The sequence below is a fragment of the Leptinotarsa decemlineata genome, unplaced genomic scaffold (assembly GCF_025532065.1).
Source record: "Leptinotarsa decemlineata unplaced genomic scaffold, Ldec_3_MD MMD2_tig00026374_RagTag_RagTag, whole genome shotgun sequence".
Taxonomy (NCBI): Eukaryota; Metazoa; Arthropoda; class Insecta; order Coleoptera; family Chrysomelidae; genus Leptinotarsa; species Leptinotarsa decemlineata.
The window spans coordinates 4064790-4087407 of record NW_027412710.1 but is presented as its reverse complement, the minus strand read 5'-3'; the positions used below and the strand labels follow the sequence as shown (position 1 = coordinate 4087407).

Genomic DNA, 22618 nt, shown 5'->3' with positions numbered 1-22618 from the left:
TTTGAATTAAATCCCTTCAAGGTTTTCCACCATTTCTGCCTATCATTGAAGACATACCTTCCAAAGCTCTCATTATTTTGTCGAAAGTCTATCTTAGAATGTACCTACTGTTCTTCTAATTACAAGTTTGTAGTTTTCATCAACAGCCACAGTTTTTTTCCTATATATGGTTTTGGTGATTCCTCAGTTTAATTTTTTCTCTAATTCTTGAATTTGTATTTCGAAGATTTTGAAACTTCCATGCGAAAACATTTCCACCAAAGTCCGAAGAAGTTTCGCGTATGAGAGCGTCATAGACATTAAGGTCAATCATCTTTTCGTTAACAGAAAAAGCACATCTTTTCACATATAGTCAGTGGGCATACTTGAAGACTGGCTATAATTCAAATCAGCTAAAGCAGGGGTCTCCAAACTACGGCCCGCGGGACAAATCCGGCCCGCCAGTGTCATCAATCCGGCCCGCGACAGCCAATGATTACCTAATTGTTGTTACTATTGCTGTGATGAATTGAAGAAGAAAACAGAATGATAGTTACTCGGTTTTATTTACTTGCAAGGTTAAACTTAACGATAGAAATGATGACAAAGAAAACTTAAGTATCTAAGTTTAAGCATAATAATAACTACCAAATAATTGAAATGAATCACAGTAAAACAAAAACACTAATGAGATTTATGTAATTGTGATTTTCCACCGACAATACTTTGTAGTTGTGGATCAATTTTGTACCAATTATCAAAAGAGATTTAAGATGCTCATCGGTTAATTGAGATCTGTAAACATTCTTTGTGTACTTCATCTTGGAAAACGTTTTCTCACACAAGTAAGTAGTACCAAAAACAGAAAACAACCCACAAGCAAATTTATGCAAATTATCAAATTGTTCCAGTGGTAGACTCTTATAAAATTCCAACAAAGATGAATTTTGATATTTGTTCTTCCGGAGCCAGGGTTTCAATGTCAGAATCAAAAGGATTTTGAAAAAGGTTAATTTCATTCGCAATGACATCAAAATCTGAAAAACGAGTATCAAAATTTATCTTCAAAACACTCAAAGTATCGATTGCAAAATTGACGGGAAATTCAGTCTCTGTAGTGTGGCTGAATATTTCACATGTTTCAAAATGTGTGAAACATTTTTTACGTAATTGCGATTGAAATAGTATTATTTTTTGCCTGAAGGATTTGATATTGATGTATAAATCAGGGAGAAGCTGATTTTCTCCTTGCAATTTCAAATTCAGTTCGTTCATATCATTTGTCAAAACGACATAGAAGGCTAACTTCCACATCCATTCACTATTTTTTAAATTGGCAAAAGGGCTTCTCATTTAAAAAAAAATTCGATCTCTGCTCGAAGTTTAAAAAAGCAGCTGGCTTAGTTGCCGCTGGCAACTAAGCCAGCGTACGGCAGTATGATATACTAAATAATTTTCTCCAATCTGTCGGTGATTCACCCCAGTGGATCTGATGAAGTTAACTACTGATATGACTGGTTTTAGAACTTCAGACATATCCAAACATTTTTCGCACAAGGACTGTTGATGAATGATACAATATAAGACTAATAGTTTTGAACCACCATCATTTTCTACAGCCTTTGACACAAGTGCAACCACTCCTTTATTTTCACCATACATATTTTTGCCTCCATCAGTTGTTATAGATTTCAAATTTCTCCATCGAAGGATTTTTTTATTAATGGCATTTTCAACTCCCTTAAAAATATCTGCCCCAGTTGTCGTGCAGTGAATACTATCAATATCAAGAAGTTCTTCATACAATTCATAGCTTTTATCTACTCCGCGAATAAAAATCAACACCTGAGCAGCATCTGACACATCCGTTGACTCATCCAATGCTAGAGAAAACCACTCATGATGTCCATTTTTGTCAGACAGTTGAGATGATATATTTTTTGCAATGTCTTGCCCCCTCCGAGCCACGGTGTTTGCTGACAAACTGACACTTTTAAATAAATTTACCTTTTCGGGGCATATTTCTTCGGCTACTGCAATCAAGCATTCTTTTATCATTTCTCCATCGGAGAATGGTTTGCCACGTTTTCCGATTTCAAGAGCCACACGAAAGCTGGCGCGAGTTGCAGACTCTTGTTCAGTATTCGCTTTGGTAAACAAAGATTACTGCGATTTGAGTCCGCGTTTCAAAGCTTCAAATTTTTCCTACCGCAAACTTCCTGTATACTTGGAGTAACTTTGAAGATGTTTCGATTCAAAGTGTCGTTTAATGTTATAGTCTTTGAGAACAGCTATGGTTTCATTACAAATTGAACATAGCGCCTTATTACTGGACTCAATCACAAAATACTGAAAGTTCCATTTTTTTTGAAACGTTCTGCATGCACTGTCGATTTTTCGCTTCTTTTGCATACTAACAAATCACACATAAAAACAATAAGTCAAATCAAAATATTTTTATTGATGGGTGTTACTTTATTTCACAATAGACAGTTTCGATTCCTTCGCCTTTCCTACGCAGACTAACTCGCAGTTGCGCCGCTGACCTTTTTATATGCAATTATTACTGCCATCTCGAGCAGGTGATCGGAATACACTAGCTAGAACCAGAACTTTCTCGAATCAACGCGGTAATTCCAAATATTTAATTACGCCCAATGCCACCTAGCGGGTAGCTAAAAAAGATAGTACATAGTACCACTACTCGCCACTAGATGTCATTAAGTGTTACAATACACAATAATAATTGAAATGCAAAAAAAGCATAAGTTTGCTTAGGTCACGCACTTTGCGTCTATCCTAGTCTAGAAATATAGCAATATAGAAATATAGTCTAGAAATATAGAAGAAATTGGCCCTTGGAACAAACTGAAAAAATCATTATGGCCCGAAGGCTTCACAGTTTGGAGACCCCTGATCTAAAGGAACAATTCGTTCAGGCTAATCTCAATTCCCTACACCGTATGATAATGGACTGACACTTATCAGAAAACAGCTAGTCTTTTAGTATGCCCACTGACTATATGTGAAAAGTTTTCTATCTTTTGAGGTGCAGTGATATTCAGTACTCATTAGCCGATTGCTCCTGGACTAATGAGAAAGTGGTGCGAAACAAACAAACGTCTTGTTTTCGGTGACGCGCGGTCGGAACTGAACGGTGCCTCGGAACAATCACGCCACCCTTTATGCGTGTGTGAGTGCGCGTGAACAAAGTATTTTGTAAGATAGTTTGGTCACAGTAAAGTGGTTTTTAGTTTTCTTACTGTGGTTTGGTGACCGGTATTAACACCTTACCGGGAATATCCGCTTTTACCCTTCTTCTCGCCCTCCTCTACTCACTAGTAATATTTTACACACAAACCATTTACTCCAGAGTAAGTGGTTTGTGTGTACCTAACTAGCATACATATCCGGTCATGACACTACTGTGTTTATGAATTCCACGAGCCAACCCTGTACTACTTTGTTTATCCTGCATACATTAGAAGATTGCTGATATTTCTTTAATGAAATGAATGAAAACACTTTTGCCTAATTACCACTAGTTGATTTTATTTACACGACGGGTTTCGGGTTTGACCCCATTAGCAAGTATAAAACTTGTATTTTTTTCTATACGAATATTTTTTACAACTTTCTTTCTCTCCGAGAAAGGTTGAATATTTTTCTGAGACACCGTTTTTGCAATATGAATATTTTTTGTGTACTGTCTTCGACAGTGTCATAGCTTTTCTATAAAGCATTTGTAATGTTGTAATCAAAAGCTCATTTTGTGGCCAGCTTTTTAGTTGAATAAAACGCATATTAAGGCGCGTATTCACCAAAAAAGCGAGCATGAGCGAACATTCGTGTATGTTTGCTCGTGCTCGCTTTTTTGATGAATACACACCTACACTAAACGAACGCGAACAAGTATTTTCTTTGATGTACCGCCTTCTTCTCGATCTTTTCTGAACGCGAACAAGCATAGGTACGTTCGCTCGCTCGCTATCCCGAACTCACAAACGATTATTGATGCAGAATGCTCGTTCACTCTAGTTCGCTCGTGCTCGCTTTTTTGGTGAATACGCACCTTTAAGGTACGAATAACTTTTATCTGTGTTGAGTTCAAGTAGTCAGAGTCATCCAACTTAATTTGGCGACGGTAGGGGAGACTGGGGCAAGATAAGATAGCTAAGACAAAACTCGTTATACAAGGAAAATTAAACTCTTTAATAACATTCTTTAACAAAAGAGGTAAGCATTATACATTTCTCTCTTATAATTAAACGTTGTAGCCTGCAAAATCACAGAACTTTTTTTGGCAAATAAAGAAAAAATAAACTCGGCAAATTTCCCGTTTTGCCCCATAACTGAGGTAAGATGGGAAACGCTGTGGGGCAAAACGAGTACGCTTTTTAATCGGGTAGACAGCGTTCACAAATGTGTGCCTCTTCATCTTCCTCATCTACTCTGGCACATGAATTATGCGCCCAACCGTGGCACACGCTGCAGATGACCCAACCTTCGGTTGAATCTGAGTATAAGTACCCACATTAGATGCAAGCACAGTCATCATCCCCTTCTTGGGATGAACTATCTTCCGATTCAGTTTCTTTTTTGCACCTTTTGGTTTGACGCTTTTTCGGCAGGTTTTCCTTGTCAGTTGTCTTTTTAATCTTCTTTGCAGTCTTTTTTCCAGGTTTCTTTATTTGTTTTTTACCTTTTTCGGTCACTTGATTATTAGTACATAGAAAATGTTATTTTAATCACAAGGGCGGGGCAAAACGGGATAGTATCCCATTATGCCCCGATCATTTTGCCCCGATCCACACATAGGTAAAAAAGATGATGCAATTCTAACCTTAAACTTTACCGGCGAAAAAATCTGGTTTGAATTTAATGTTTTGGACTACTATAATAAGCTCGGGATTGAAATAATACATTAACACAGGTACTTACATGTCTGTACATCAGTTTTCGAATCAAATATCGCGTAAAAACTCTTGCAATATAACTTTTTTCGTGTTGCAACGCAAAAACGAGTTCTAACCTGTTCGCTCTGCTTGGACACACTAGCGGAGAGTGAAGTTCGTGCAAATGGCGCTGTCGCCGCTCCTAACACGATTACTATTCACGCACACAAGCTTACTTCCCGTGCTGCCCCAAACTTCATCTTGCCCCGGTCTCCCCTAATTCAACCCCACAAGAAGTTATCACCAACGGAATTCGCTTTCCTCTCCCTATGTATGCAGCTCCTAAAAAAACTACGTGCTTAGATATGCATGTTTTGTTGAAAATACTCGAAATTAGAAACAATTAGCTTGTTTTTCGTCAACCTCAGCGGCTGTTCATCAACATCTTTTACGAGTATATTAACAAGTTCCAGTGTGGCTTGGTTATCAACTAGGGTTATCAACTGGGGTTGAAAGTTGGTCTACAATACATCAGAACTAGTTCAGAATTTACTCTCAACTGCTCAACACAATTTTTTGCAACTGTAAAAAGGTGTGTAGTGCTAAATGTGGTTACAAAAAACTTTTGCGTTTTTTGAATACGTTAGTTATGGATTTTCATCAAGTATCGACCAATTCCATCATATAATAATAATATTTATTGATTTCTTTAGGACATCCTAATATACATACATTATTTTAAGAATATATAAATAAATGACATAAATAACAAAAATGATGATATGATAGAAGAAGAAAAATATAAACTATTTTTCAATGATTCCAAAATGGTTTCAACATAAGGATATACATAATAAATATACCTATTACCAAACAGAAAAAAGAAAATCAAGTATAATATTTTATATAGTTCATGAGTTTTTTTTTTGATTGGAAAACATTTATTGAATCTTTCAACGAAAGTGGGAGTTTGTTATACTCATTCAAACCTTTATAAAATGAAGACTTCATCGTAATAGTCAAATTAGTTCGGGGAAGGTTGAATTTTTGGGAGCTACTCGCTCTTGTTAAGTGGTTATGGATTTGAGATTCATATATACAGAATTCTTCAAAATAAGTTGGAAGCAAGTTATGTGTTAGTTTGAAAATGAATATTATTGCTAACTCGTACAGTCTCTGGGAAAAGACAGTCACTGCAATGTACTTAACATGTTTGATATACTAGAATACGTATTCACCTGTGAAATGATCCTCATGCCACGATTTTGTAACTTTTGTAAAGCCGATACCTTATTTTGGTCAAATGAGTATAACAGACTAAGCACAATAATCAAAATGGGGTTGGATTATACAATTATATAACATAATTTTTGAGTACATCGAAAGCTGAGATGAAATTCTTGAGAAAAAATATTTTTTTTAGTAATTTTTCCATATATATATAATCAAAATGAGCATGAAGAGATAAACGATTATCCACCATGAAACCTAAGTATCTGAATTCACCTACGAACTCTATTACATCACCTGCAATTTGTAATTTTATGTTGAGATTGTTGATGAGTGATAGCTTATAACCAGTTGATAAGATCATATATTTTGTCTTGGAGGTGTTGAGTTTTAATTCATTGCTATTCATGTACTTGAAAACATTTCTTAGTTCATTATTCATTTGATCAGCTACTGTTTCTATATTATCTCCTGAAATTGATAACAGGGTGTCGTCTGCAAAAAGGTTCATGAAATCACAACCATGGATGGTATCTATATCATTCAGGTAGATTAAAAATAATATAGGTCCCAAAACACTCCCCTGAGGTACTCCGAAAATGACATCGCGGGATGATGACACTGAATCTTTTATTTTGGTTACCTGTTTGCGTTGTGATAAATAATCAGTCAGCCATAACAGAACAGTTTCCCTGATACCAATACTTTGCAATTTATTTAGTAATATGTGGCGATCAATTGTCTGAAACCTGACTGATATTTTAGTAAAATATCATTATTTTCTAGATACTCAATGAGTTGATTATAAACCGCGAGTTCTAATATTTTTTCAACACAAGGCAAAGTGTTGATTGGTCTAAATTCCCAGGATTTATTTGTGTTAGAAACTTTCTGAATTGGCACAAGGACACTGGTCTTGAGCTCCTTCGGGAATCTGCTAGTGCAGATGTATTTATAACATGCAACAATGCATGTCCTATAACACCGAACATTTTTTTAATGAGTTTGCAATTGAGTTGTAATAAACTCACTTCAGGTTCATTTATAAGGAACGGAATGAAACGACTTCGTAGAAAAACTTCCTCTATTCAGAATAACTCAAATTGATCTACCTTGTTTCAATTACATGATCCTCGTCGTAATCCTTCCCTATCTCAATGTTACATAATGTTTTAATAACATAAGATCGGCATACATCGAAAAGAGCTGTCCTGGCACGTATTAGGTGTTCTAATTAGAATATTGTTTATTTCTCAATTTGTTATTGTTCCACATTATTTGCTATACCAGTACATCTCCCCCCGATGACGAAAAAAAAAATTTTAAACAATATTTTTTTTTCATTCAATAAACAATTTTGTCCTATTTTTGTGTATTTCTACCAGCTTATTATCTATTCTAACTACAACATTTGGATCTTTATCTTCTACTATAATATAAGGACCTTTGAAGATAGGATCATACTTATTTGAAGATGTGTTCCTTACTAATATCTTATCACCTATCCTAACATTAACAGGATTAATTTTAATATCTAGTTTTTGTTTTCGTAACGATTTTGATACCATTAAATTATTTCTCGCGTCATTCCAAGCTGTTTGCAATCTAAATTTTAACTGAATTGGGTAATCATCGAAATTATATACAGGGTCGACTTGTGTAGCAATGCTCGATGGTACTCGACTCATTTTGCCGAAAACCAATTCGTATGGACTATACCGAGTTTCCGTATGCACTGTATTATTATATGCAAAACACCAATATGGTATCCATGAGCTCCAGGTGTCTGGATGCTCTGATGCATGTATGCGTAAATAATCACCTAGATTTTTATGTGTGTTTTCCAATGCTCCAATGGTTTCGTGATGATACGCCGTTGAATTCAGCTGTTCGATTTTTAGCAGTTTGCACGACTCTTTGAAGGTCGACGCTAGAAATTCAGTGCCTCTGTCTGTCACAACTTGTTCTGGAATACCAAATCGTAAAATAAAATTTTCTACGAATGATTTCGCGACTGTTACTGCCTCTTTATTTTCTAATGGATACCCTTCTACGAATTTTGTTAACTCACATTGCAACGTCAAAATGTATCGGTTATTTTCCCTGTCTTGGTCTAAAGGGCCCACCAAGTCAAGAAAAACTTTCTGAAACGCTGAGGTAGCCGTTGTGGTTATTTTCATTGGTTGCCGATGCGGTCTTGAGTACTTATATCTCTGACAGTCATCACAACGTTTTACAAAATTTTCGATATCCTTTCGGAGACCAGACCAAAAGTAAAGTTTTCTAATATTGTTATACATGCGATTAATTCCAGCATGCCCTCCCGTTGGTAACATGTGGTAATCGTTCAAAATTAATTGCTGGGTTTCCTTCCTAGTTATGTGTTGCTGAGCTTTTATTATATTTATTTTTATACCTGCCTTTCGAATTTCATTGGGAATTTCCAAAATGTTTTTTAATAACGATGCGCATCTATCTTCTTTTACTATAACTAATTCTGGAATTCCATATTCTTGGCAAATTTCCTTCAGGTCTCTCAACGATGCACCGAATGCAGTCGCTGATCGAGATTCATCCTGATTCATATAAATAGTATTTGCCTTTTCATCATATAATATATTCCCTTTTATTTTACACTCAGAACGTTTTTTTCTTTGAAACTCAACTTTCGACAAAGGATACAACTGAACAAATTCTTTAGGTGGTTTCAATAATTCTACGACACCAGGATGATCAGGCCTGTTATCGAAAGAGATATTGGACTTTTCCCGTGAATTGTTGCCCAATTTCTTCGTTTGTGCCCTTGTCACGACATTCATGACTTGACAGGAATTAACTGACATTTCTTTCAGTTCGTCGGAGTCAATTTTTATACGACTTAATGCATCAGCCGTTACATTATCTTTTCCTTTAACATAACTTATTGTAAAATCATATTCTTCTAGTGTTAACCTAAATTTCGTTAGTCTACTTGAAGGATTCGTCATACCGAAAAGATATAATAATGGTTTATGGTCTGTAAGGATAATGAACTTTTTCCCGTAAAGATAAGGACGAAATTTTTTCACACTCCAACAAATAGCAAGTAATTCTTTCTCTATCACACAATAGTTGACTTCAGCTTTATTCAGCGATCTGCTGGCGAACGCCACCGGCTTATCATCTGAATTTGACAGAACTGCTCCGATAGCCAAATTTGAGGCATCGGTACGTAATTTAAAAACGTTTGATTCCGAAAAATCAGGATATGCGAGAATTGGTGGTTGTACCAGCGCCTGCTTTAGCGTTTCGAATGCTTTTTGACATTTTTCGCTCCAAGCGAATACTACACCCTTTTTTGACAATCTGTTAAGCGGTGCTGCGATATCCGCGAAATTCTGAATGAACTTCCTATAATAGTTCGCAAATGCTACAAACCGTTTAGTTTCATTCGAGTCTTTTGGAACCGGAAATTGCTGTATAACACGTATTTTTTCAAAATCTGGAGATATTCCTTCAGATGAAATCACGTGACCCAGATACAATATCTGTTTTTTCAAGAATTCGCATTTGTAAGGATTTAGTTTTAAATTGACCTGTCTCAATCGCTGCAAAGTTTTTACCAAATTCCGATTATGAACTTCCAAATTATTCCCGAAAACTATCAAATCGTCCAAATAAATGAAACATCTCTCATAATTTAACCCTGACATTGCTATGGTCATCGCTCGAGAGAAAGCACTTGGACTCAGTTTCAACCCCATCGGTAATCTCGTCATTTGATACTGACCTTTATCGGTTGTGAAACTTGTGTAAGCTCTAGATGTTGCATCCAATTCAACCTGATAATAGCCCTGAGATAAGTCAAGATGTGAGAAGTACATCGCTCCGGAGAGTGAGTCTAAAATTTCATCTATGCAAGGTAATGGAAATTTGTCATCCTCAATGCGTTTATTCAACAGACGGTAATCGATAACTATCCTCCATTGTTTATTACCCTTACTATCCTCTTTTTTCGGTACTATTAACAATGGTGCCGACCATTCGGACCTTGTTTCCTCTATAATTCCTTCTGACAGCATGTTGTCAATTTGTTTATTTATTTCCGCTTTCTGCGAATGCGGTAACCGGTATGGTTTTACGTATACCGGAATGGCATCCTTTTTTAAATGTATGGTCTGTTTACAGACATTTGTCACCGTCAGTGGGTCATTTTCAAAGCGAAATACGTCCGCATATTTTGCACAGATTTTATCAATAGCTATTTTTTCCTGCTTATTAAGACCTTTGGTATTTATGGAGTTGAGTAACTTATCTATACGCTCAACTGAAAAGTGTGTGTTTCCAAAAGTATGAACATCAAATTCTGAAATATTTTCAGTTTTGGGCCTAAAATTTTTCAAGTGTACCTCTTTATCCGTAATATTCAGAATTTTAACAGGTATAATGTGGTTGTGAGGCTTTGCGATAATTCCCGCAGTATAAACACCTTCTGAAATTTCTTCTGGTATGATAATACAATCATCTGAGTTATGTACTTGCAAATATTTAATAATTTCGCACCTTGGTGGAATCGTTATATAATTTTCATACTTGGATTGCAGTGGAATCGACAGTTTCCGATTGTTTATATATATAGAGAATGTGCATAATTCGTAGTTTAATATTGCAGAGTGCTTGACAAAGAAATCTGACCCAATAACACCATTCATATCACTACCAAAGTCATTCACCACATGAAATTCGTGACCTATCTTAACGTCAGATAGTTCTAATGTAATATTAGCCGAGCCTTGCGTGAAGACAAAACCCGCTATGCCGTTTATTTTGATTCTATTTGTCGTATCAACAAACTGATTTTTATTTATACATGATGTAAAAATTACGCTTACCGAAGCACCCGTATCCAATAAAAATTTCAACTCACTTTTTCCGTTTTTCATACATACATAATTAAGACCATTCATACTTAAAACCTTATAATCACCTACATTCTCACTGACTCGACCGAAAAAACTGATTAGCTTGCGGGGAAGGGTTGTTTAATTCAGCATCCTGAGCGTTTTCCATAAAAAACCCTCTTCGAGATGGACTGAAAGTTTGGTTGTTGTGATTATTCCAACGCCCTCTAAAATTTCCGCGAAAATGTCCCTGGTTTCGACCCCTAAAATTATTTTTACTATGCAAACTACTTCCTCTGATCTTATTCGATTGTGAGTTATTGAATTGTCCGGTACTGAAATTTGGTCTTCCCCTATAATTCTGCTGAAATCCTCGACTCGTACGGTTGAAATTATTAAGTTTTGAGTTCCCTCGCATGTGAAACACCTGCGAAGAAGAGGTTGCACCTCCCGTACATTCCTCATCTACAGCTCCCGTTATAGCATCTTTCAAAGCGCTATAGTTCCTAGCTTTTATGACAGTTCCCAGATCGTGACTTCGCAGTCCGTTCGCGAAAGCATGAATTGCCAGTTTTTCGTTCGCAACTTTAAGAATTTTCATTGCCTCGACATTTCCATCGGCTTGCGCTATTGTCAAATCGACCAGTAATTCCTCGATTGATTTACCAAATTCATTCACTGATTTATGTTTTTGTTTTGCGTTATGTAATTCAACTGATAAACTTGCGGCAGAATGCTTTGTCAACAAGTGTGTTTTGATGTCTTTAATTAAATCAGTATTAGACGGATATGACGACTCTAATCTCATCTTTGCACTTTGTGACAATCTAGTTTTAAGGACATAGTTTGTTAGTGTTATTTTTCCATTATCGTCTAAAAGACTATCGTATAATTCAATGGCATCTATTAACTGTTTTACAGATTCCTCCAAATTGTCGGTTATAGGCAATAAGCTTGACGCTATTCTGAGATCAAATTTTTCACCCATTATTGTAAAACTTCTAGTAATTTCTGTAATATTAGCTAATCTAGTCTCTAAGGTATTTCGAATATCGACTAATAATTTGTTTGAAGATTCAACATATAACTTAACTTTTTGAATTATATCTGCATCTTTAGGGCCCGCATTGAATTTATTTTTCACTTCATTTAACTCTGATTCAATCCTATTTAATTCTTCAAACTTGCGATTTATAGCTTTTAGATCGACTCGCCTCTCTTTGCTATCTTTATTTAAATTCCTATTAAAAACTTTGAGTTCTTCAAACGAGTATCTAAATAAGTCTATGATGCTCATTTGCTACGCTAAAGACGAAAATAAATCGATATATTGATACACAAACTTATACTAAATAAATACGACCTTAAAATGTCTTTCCATGTGTCATCCAATTTCCACTCTACTTGTTGTTGGTTTTCACTTTGGAATGCGTGAACCACCCATGAAATTCGTTTTCTTCTCACTCCTTACGCCTATACCAACTCCTGACTCCTCGTTATCTCTCTTCTTATCTTCTTTTCTAATGATTTCTGGCACCTCTTTATTAGAAATGCGCCGAGTGCCAAAATGAAACAGGCGAAAGCTACTATGCCTAGTACTTCGGAAACGGAGAACCCATTGCTAGCTGAAACTCCACCACTGTTCCCGGCTTGGCTTATGATTACTTCTTCTTTACTCTCTGTGGATCCCATGTTGGAAGATGTCAAATGCAACTCGTCTCTATTTCTCAGTATCTACCCGTTAATAACATACGTGGTAATCCTGGAATCATCCTGGCAGGATCGCCATGTAATAAACTCACTTCAGGTTCATTTATAAGGAACGGAATGAAACGACTTCGTAGAAAAACTTCCTCTATTCAGAATAACTCAAATTGATCTACCTTGTTTCAATTACATGATCCTCGTCGTAATCCTTCCCTATCTCAATGTTACATAATGTTTTAATAACATAAGATCGGCATACATCGAAAAGAGCTGTCCTGGCACGTATTAGGTGTTCTAATTAGAATATTGTTTATTTCTCAATTTGTTATTGTTCCACATTATTTGCTATACCAGTACAGAGTATTTCACTGCTGTATTTCATTTCCACTCCGTTGATCAATTTAGACATCTGCTAACTCCAACACTTTGAATTTCTCGAAGGAGTTGTTAATCGATATAACATTGTTCTCATGAAGTGAATCAGATTGATCAATAGTGTTCACGATTTCTTGTACGCTATCAATAAAATAATTGTTAAATGATTCTGCAATATCTAGATTATTTTTATGAATGATTGACTGACCATTTATTTTGAAATAAATACCATCAGTAAACATATTGCTATTAGTTTTTGGACTTACAAGCTGTTTGAGTGTTTTCCACATAATCCTCGGATTTGACCTATTTTGATCAATTTTATCATAATAGTGTTTTTTTCGAGTTTCAGTAAATTCACACATTTATTTCGAAGAAACTAATAGTGGTTCCAATTTTTTTCCGTTCTATTATTTTTGAACATCTTGTAAGCCCAATCTCTTTTGTCACAATGTATTTTAACCAAGTTGTCATACCATGGTACACTATTTGACTTCAAAGTGTATGATCTTTCTGGTGCAATTCAATAACAAAAAACTTGGACTGTTTTGTTCTCTAGCATGTACAAATTGTCAAGACCGGTCGTGCTCCAATGTTGAATCATCAACAGTTGAGGATACGTTTGATACCAACTAGGAGACATTTGATGTATCACTACTTAGGCGATTTACTCGCACCCAGGATCAAGAAGAAGAACAAAGAGAAGGACAAGAAGAAGGGGAAGCAGAAGTAGGTACTAGAGAATCATAAATCAAACGAATACATTTTCCTATTTTTCAATTTACACCACTTTTATCATTTTTAACCCCTGCCAAAATCTTTTATTATTCAACCGTTTCAAATCAAACAGAATCACAACAGGTCTGTGCAATGTAGGTCTACCGGGAAAACCACGTGTGCATATTATGATGATTACAACTCTTTCCATTTATTGAATCGTGTTATATCTCAGAAACAGTAGTTCTTATGAAAGTCAAAGGTGACAAAAACCTCGTTTTTGTGACTTTGAGCTGGGCGCAAATTTTTGTATCTTCATTGCTATTTTTTGTTCTAATTTTACCGAATTGACAATCGACTATAAACTGTATTGAGTGCCACATGTCAACATCCTTTGTAGAAAGTGAAAAGAAAAAAATAAAGACAAATTTTTCTACAGAAAAGATCATCAGTACCTATGCCACAAGATTCGGAGATCTTTTTGTGCCTAATTTGCATAGAACTTAGTTATAAAAACTGTTACAGTATTAATAAATTATATGATGTCATGATTTCATCTAGAAGAGGGTGTTCATGTTCATTGTCTAACTTACCTCGTACATACCTCATTTATCAAATTTTCTTTAGTTTCCTGGTCCATTCTGCCTCCGTATTTTTTCCTCGGCTTTTCAAATAAACCAAACTCTGTGAGATTTTGATCCAATAACTTGAACATAGTTCGATGTGGTTGTCGTCTATCGGGATACAAGTTTAAATACATTTCCGATGTCCTAACACTGTTTCTATCGTATTTGTAATAAATTTGTATCATATCTCTTTTTTCTTCATTCGTGAAAGCTATTTTTCACCAAAAATACAATGACTTGTACAATAACACGAGTGTAACAAATTGAAAGTCAAATTTAGAAACATCAAAGTCAAAGCCTATTACGATAAGAAATATTTTTTTTCAATATCACCAATTTTTCTGAAAAGAATAATAACTTGAAATCACAGAAGCGGTAAAATCTCTAATAGATTCAAACTGCCTAGATGCCCAAGATTTAAATAGTTCTATTATCAAGGAAACACTCGACATCATACTAGACCCGTTAACCATGTTAGTAAATCTGATTTTTGAAACAGGCATATTTCCGGATTCTTTTAAGTTCTCCAAAGTGATCCCAATATTTAAAAGAGGAGATATTTCTTCCTTGGATGATTTCCGTCCTATTTACATTATCTCAATTTTTAGTAAAATTGTTGAAATAATTTTAAAAAGACGCCTATATTCCTATTTTGAAACAAATAATTTTTTCTCAAATCCCCAATATGGTTTCCGCAAAGAAAGATCCACCTCGCAAGCTGTTTTAGATATAGTTGGATATGTCATTGATGGCCTTGAAGATGGATTGCATACTGCCATTACACTTTTTGATTTATCTAAGGCTTTTGACTGCGTGTCACACACGATGTTACTTGAAAAATTACAATATTATGTGGTGAAAAGAGTTTCGTTAACACTTATCAAATAGTACCTCACAAATAGATATCAAGCTGTTTCTTGCAATAATACCATTTCTAGCTTCAAACCTATAGTACATGGAGTCCCTCAAGGATCTATCCTTGGGTCCTTACTTTTTATCATCTACGTAAATGATTTCTGCAATTTTATGGCGCCAAATAAAACAATTCTTTATGCTGATGATACCACCTTAATCTAGAGTGGAAATAGTATCAACAAACTAACAGAAATATCGGAAGACATTGAAAATAAAGCTAATACTTGGTTTCTAACAAATAATTTGAAATTAAATACCAATAAGACACAACGTCTTCAATTCTCCACCGTAGGCCCCTCAAATGATAGCGTGAAAGTGCTTGGCATAACACTTGACAATACTTTATCTTGGCATCAACATACAAATCAGCTTAGGAGCAAGTTATCCAGCACTATTTATGTTCTACGACAACTTCAAAATATTACCAGCTTTGATATATTAAAAATTACTTATTATTCGCTTTTTCATTCTTACATTGGTTATGGGATTGTTCTTTGGGGAAACTCACCTGGTTCTCTCAATATCTTTAGGTTACAAAAGCGAGCCATTCGAATATTGGCAGATGTAGGTTTTCGGGAACCGTATCAGCCAATTTTCAAAAAACTAGGTATCATGCCTGTACCAACGTTATCCATTTTTCATGTTTTGCTAGAAATCCACAGAATTGCGAGTACCTTACCTAAACGTTCTAATATTCATCAGTATCGTACGAGAAACGCTGAAAAGATCTGTACAAATCGATATCGCCTAGCTAAATCACAAAAAAAAATTCTTTGGATTACAACTTATATAACTGTTTACCAGTCAAGCTGAAAGATCTTAGTATGAATAAATTCAAACAATCCATTAAACAACTACTATTGGAGGGCTGCTTTTACTCTGTCTCTGATTACCTGGGGTATTTTAAAAATCGCTCCTAAGTCTCAACATACAAGCAACATACTCATCTGACTACCGTAAATATGCTTATATCATGTTGTTCTTTCATGTTTTTAATGATAATCTTTATGTTGCTCTACTTTTTATCTTAAATTATATTTTATACTCATCCGATCTGAAATTACTTTTGCTGTGCGTAAGCAACAAATTTGTCATGCCTTGCTACAAACATGTAAAGTGTAATGTGGTTAAATAAACTTCTATTCTATTCTATTCTATTCTATTCTATTCTATTCTATTCTATTCTATTCTATTCTATTCTATTCTATTCTATTCTATTCTATTCTATTCTATTCTATTCTATTCTATTCTATTCTATTCTATTCTATTCTATTCTATTCTATTCTATTCTATTCTATTCTATTCTATTCTATTCTATTCTATTCTATTCTATTCTATTCTATTCTATTCTATTCTATTCTATTCTATTCTATTCTTTTCTATTCTATTCTATTCTATTCTATTCTATTCTATTCTATTCTATTCTATTCTATTCTATTCTATTCTATTCTATTCTTATGATACATCATTGAAAAAGTAAAATCTGGCTCTATTCAAAAAAGAAAGAATCCAATGTAGCGCCCATAAGAAAAAATAAAGTTAATGATGGTGGCCGGAAGGCGAATCGTCGGATAGCAAATCTGAAAATACCATTATGTAGAAGGGAAAAATTGGCAATGTGAAAGTGCAATTTATTTTGGAATTTTCTGAAAAATAAAGCCTGCAAAAAATAAAAATAATTTTCCTAAATTTCTGTTTTTTCCGGATATCTCCCGATATACTCGGAATTTCAGAACTTTCTCAACGGCATATTGTTAGTCAGGTAAACGCGCAACGTTGCCCCAATTTAGCCATCTTCGTATCTCTCATGGTTTCCGAGATCCCAATGGTGAGGATCGAATTTGAAACACCCTGTTTACTGATTATAACTTTTTGTGAGTTACTGCTTGGATGTATGCATACACTTATGCTTTTTAACTGAATAATAAATATTTACTATTATCATTATTATTATTTAGGCGGCTATTCACCACACGACGGGCGTGGTAGGCCTGTTTATCGCCTTGGATACGAGATGCGTATTGTCTAGCTCCTACATGACATTATGTTCCATTTAATCATTATTATTTGGGAAGGGTACAATGTAGTCATCCAATCTAACGGAAAAAAATATTGTTGAGAAGTTGTAATTCGATTTACACCTCCCAGGATGAGAAGTTACATACGACACAGCTGTCAAGTCAACACAAAACTTCCCTCGGCATGCAAATCACACCTGTAAGGTACGCCGCTGACCAATAGCTCTGATCTTATTGAAATTGTTCGGCAAACCATCGTATCGTCCGCTTCAGGAAACCTGGTTGTGTACTGAAATACAGGACTACGCAAATACACACACCCGTTTCCCTACAAAACCGACGAACTCATTTGCCACCTAGTTAGTTCAATCCGAAACGAAATAGAGGATAAGTATATTTTTACACTCATTTCATTTATATCGACGAAGCAAATACTCATTCCAGAAAACTGAAATACGGCTTCGAGCGTCGTTTAATTTTGATTAGCTAAAGTGACATTCAGCAGAAAAAGTAGTGAAAATGGCATTTGACGGCAAAGAAAGTGATAATGGTGTTGTGGAATTTCAGTTCTATCGACCAGAGAATAGAAGCAAATGGGAAAATATTCAGAAAGCTATTTATGATAAACCATCTGGCCAATGCTTTGGCCGGACTCCAAAAAACTGGGGTGAGATTGTAAATTACTATTATCAAGCCGAGTTGAAAGTTTGCTTCACGCTTAATGTGTCAATATTTTATAGATTTATAACAAAATACTCATGCCGGCAGATCGAAGCTTCCACGTAAAATAATTATCGATTCTCATTCGTTCATTCACAATCTATTTGTATCACGATGGGAATTAATTTAAGTAATCTAGTTCCGATGGTGTTATGCTCAAACCAGAGGTTTCCAATTTTTTTCGGCTCCTGAATTTATCAGAATTTTTTCGCGGCGTCCTTAATACATCTAAATTTTTGACTTCCTTGAAAAATTAGATGCTAAATTCCTGGAATTTCGTCAGCATTAACGATTGTTGGCGCAAAAATTCGAGGATTGGAAATTCCAAGAAAATTGCCGAATTGTTAAATTGAATATTTCGCCGCGACGCACACTTTGGGAAGCACTGCCTCAAATTTACCTAATCATTCGTAGTCCGGTTAAATTAGACCAAAAAATAAGAGTTAAGCTACCTAAATTCCCACCAAGCTGAAAATCAGTAAGATTGGTTTAAAATATAATTAAAAATGAAATTTTAAAGTTCCCCATCTTTCCCCTGTATGGAAACAATTTCATTCAAGGTCAAAAAAATGAGTTTTTCGCGATTTTCACCAAAACGGTGAGTTTTGTCACAAAAATACTTCTGATAAAAATTGTAGATCATAATATAATCTACAAAAAATGTATCAATACTTTTTTCCTACGAGCCACCGTTTTTGAGATATAACGATTCAAAAAGTTGTAAAAGTTGTAATCGTCATAATATGCACGAGTACGCCACGTATATACATCTCCGTAGTTGTAATATAATGTTAAAATATTTTTGTATCGGTCATTGTATATGAATTATCCCCCTACCCTTTATCGTTGTTTGATGACATAGGGATGCGTAAAACACAGAAGTCTGCCATTTACGATTGTTTCGAAAAGGTAGATTTTGATATTAACAACACAAATGCGACATAAATTATTGACAGAGGATACTTATTACATCGCGTGTGGGATAGCGAAGAAACATTTAACGTTATCTTAGATAAATTCGTTACGTAGGTACGTCGACATTTTGGTTCCAGAGTTACTGTCGTATTTGATGGCTATAATGATTGCACGAGAAATACCAAAGCTGCAGAACAACGTCGTCGAACTTTAGCAACATCTACATCAATTGATATTTTATTTGATGAAAATATGACAGTCAACAATTTTTTGCAACTGCAAAAAGGGGTGCAGTTCTAAATGTGGTTGCAAAAAAGCCGGACTGTTTTGTCATTGTCAAGGCCGGTCGTGCTCTAATATTGAATCACCAACAGTGGATGATCCGTTTGATTCCAACAAGGCGACATGCGATACATCGCTATTAACGTAGTTTACATGTACTAAGGATGAAGATGATGAAGAAGAAGAACAATACGAACAAAGAACAAGAAGATCAAGAAGAAGAACAAGAAGAAGAATTTGAAAGTTACGACTCGGACGATTTAATTTCAGTAGGTATTTTTTTTAACTTAAATTGCTTTTATATTTTTAATCTCAGCTAATATTCATTATTTTGCAATAGTTTCAAATTAAACAGGATCACAACTGACCCGTGGAATAGGCCTAATGGGGAAACCACGTTTAAAAAAAACGCGCTGAGTACACCATCTCATAAGTGACGTGTGCATATTATGACGATTACAACTTTTACAAGTTTTTGAATCGTAGAAAAAAAGTATTAGTACATTTTTTGTAGATAATTTCATTACCTACAATTTTTGTCTGAAGTATTTTTATGATAAAACTTACCGTTTTGCTGAAAATCGCAAAAAACTCCTTTTTTGGCCTTTGACCTTGAATAAAATTTTTTCAATGCAGGGGAAATATAGGGAACTTTCAAATTCTATTTTTAATCATATTTCAAGCAATCTTACTGATTTTCAGCTTGGTGGGAATTTGGGTAGCTTCGAATGTCTAAATTGACCGGACTATCGATCCTGGATTCTTGTCAGAAAAACAAACATAATCTTATCTAAGTCTTGTATTGTAGATACTTCATGAAAATGCTTCTTCGCAGTGAGTTTAATGTTAAATCTGAAGGTTCGGATAACAAATAGAAAAAAAAAGGATGTTAACTTTGAAACATATTTTTCTTCAACCCTTTAAATTTTGTATACCTACATTACCTACACAGTGTTTTTAGTGGAGATAAACTGTTTAAGGGATGGTTACATTCAAAGTACCCAAGATCAATCTGTTAGGCAAATGATTTGTGTGTATACAGTGCGTCCATACACATCAATCCATTGTAAATTGAATGAATAAACTATAATCATCATCAGAAAAAATTCGAAACATGTAATTTTTTCATTAAGGTGTACTGTTTTTTTAAATTATAATTAAATTCACAGGAAGATCTACTTTCATTTTATGACGTCATCACCGGTCTTTTTCAAATGAAAGATTTTGTTTCCGAAACAAATACTTTTATATGAACATTGACATATACAAAAACACTTTTTTGTACAACTGTCATTAAAAGTAACATTTTTAATGATTGTCAAGGATATTAAAACATGATGTTTACAAAGTAGCGTGTTAAAAATATTTTTGACACTAGTGTCAAACACGATTTTTTCGACCAAATAGCAAAAAACAAAACATAATTATTCAATTTTCAAGGAAGTTTTATTATGAACAATAGATATAGATATAATTAAATTCTGTTACAAATGTATTATATACAATAATTACATTATTATTATTATTTATGAACATTAATATGAAAAGTACAATTAGAACAACTGCTGATATTATTACCTTGCGATGTTGAAGAGCCTTGTAATATATTTGAACTATCTGAGTTGACAATTTCATGGGCATTAGATATCATTTAATTATTGAAGTGAAGAGGGCGATGCTGTAACGCTGGAGCTAGCTGTAGGGATTATTTTTTCAGCAATAGCTTTTTTATAGGAAATAGATTAATCGACGTAACCCTCAGCTACTGTTGTAGACTTCCAGCCTCTATGCTTCTCATATTCCGTTATATTTGCTCCTGATTCTGCTAGCAAAGAAGCAGAAGACCTTCTGAAACAGCGACCTATATATTCCTTTGGTTCCGGGAGGTTCAGAAACTCAGCATTGGTAGATATTTATTTAACTAAGAAAATTAGAATATGCGATGTCGTACTGCTGAGCCGATTTTTTTGGTAACAATTCAATTGAAACTCTTTTTGCAGCCTCTTCAATATCGTCAAGAATACACAATTCCTCACTATTATTCTTCATTATGCAAGGTATTAAACACCAGCAAGAAGTTCAAATGTGACTTTCACGGGCTGTGAACAATACTGTTTGTTGGTAACCAGGTCATTCGGCGTCACCTGACACGGCCACTTCACAGCAAATGCGATAGCATGAAAATAGTTAACTGACAAGAGACGTCGTCAAAAAGTGTTTTTCATAGAAATATTAAATTTATCTATTTTATTATGAAAACAGGACAGTTATACAAAAACCTTTGTATGATATTTGTGTTGAAAGTAGGTTTTATTTTGTTCGTGAAACTTTTTCACCCACAAAAGAAAACCTTACTTTTAACACTCATATCATAAATAGCTACTTTATACAACTGTCAAAAAAAACTTGATATTTCGGCATCTCCATGCGTAAATGCGTAAATATTTACTTTCTTTCACCGTAAAAAAATATTTTTTTCACTGCCAAAATAATTCACAATATAAACATGAAATTAGAAGGATTTATTTTCAACAGAGTCAATTATCAATTGATTATTCATCATAAACAATTTCATTTGTTGGAATAATAATTGATAGTGAAGTTTGAATAATTACTTCCAACATAAATTTCCATGTTGATTCCACAATTTTATCAGATTGGATGTAATGGATGTAATGTTATCTCCTGCATTGACCGGAAGAGTTACAGAGCTTCTCCTGAAACAGCGACTTGTGTAGCTCTTATACGTGTCTTTTCCAAGCCATTTTGCAATCGAGCTGGGAATTTCTCTTATTTTATTCATTCCCACATGTTGGTTAATACATTTTGCTCTCGAATATTTCAAAAATGATCTGTCGATAAACTATAGATAAGTTATAAGCAATAGTTTGAACATTCCCCATAACAATTTTCTTCACTTTCTCATCATTTTTATCGGTTGATAAAGTGCTGTGGCATTCAGAGTGAGCATCGTTATTCACACCTACTCTGTGAGAAGCTGCACCACCTGTAAACATTTTTTTGACTCAGAGTATAATCACTGTTTGCCACTGTCAACATTTCAAGTGTTTTTTGACAACTCAATTCCATTTTCATAAAAAATTCAACGCACATTTTTTGATCCATTCTTTTCGATAGCAGAAAATCGCCTAGCACGCAAAATTTATCTAGCCAAAATATTGATGTTGATCATATTTACACCTTGTTGTTTACTCGACCTTCACATGTGAAACTTGCCAAGTATAAGTACGTATTCTCAGATTAAAAACAGTTTTTAGCTGACCTGTTATAATTAATATACATACATTTGATGACATATCGGTTTCCTAAAGTATGGGTAGTCAACTGATGTGAGATTT

The 22618-nt window shown here is 34.6% G+C and overlaps 1 protein-coding gene across 1 annotated transcript in view; it reads left to right on the top strand.

The window, feature by feature from the left end:
* The first annotated feature begins 17574 nt into the window (after window positions 1–17574).
* nrv1 (nervana 1) overlaps window positions 17575–22618 on the top strand; it is a 29522-nt gene continuing 24478 nt past the window's right edge. The window contains exon 1 of the mRNA XM_023157963.2: window positions 17575–18009. Coding sequence (XP_023013731.2) covers window positions 17862–18009 — 148 coding nt within the window. The 5' untranslated portion in view covers window positions 17575–17861. The remainder of the gene's footprint in view (window positions 18010–22618) is intronic.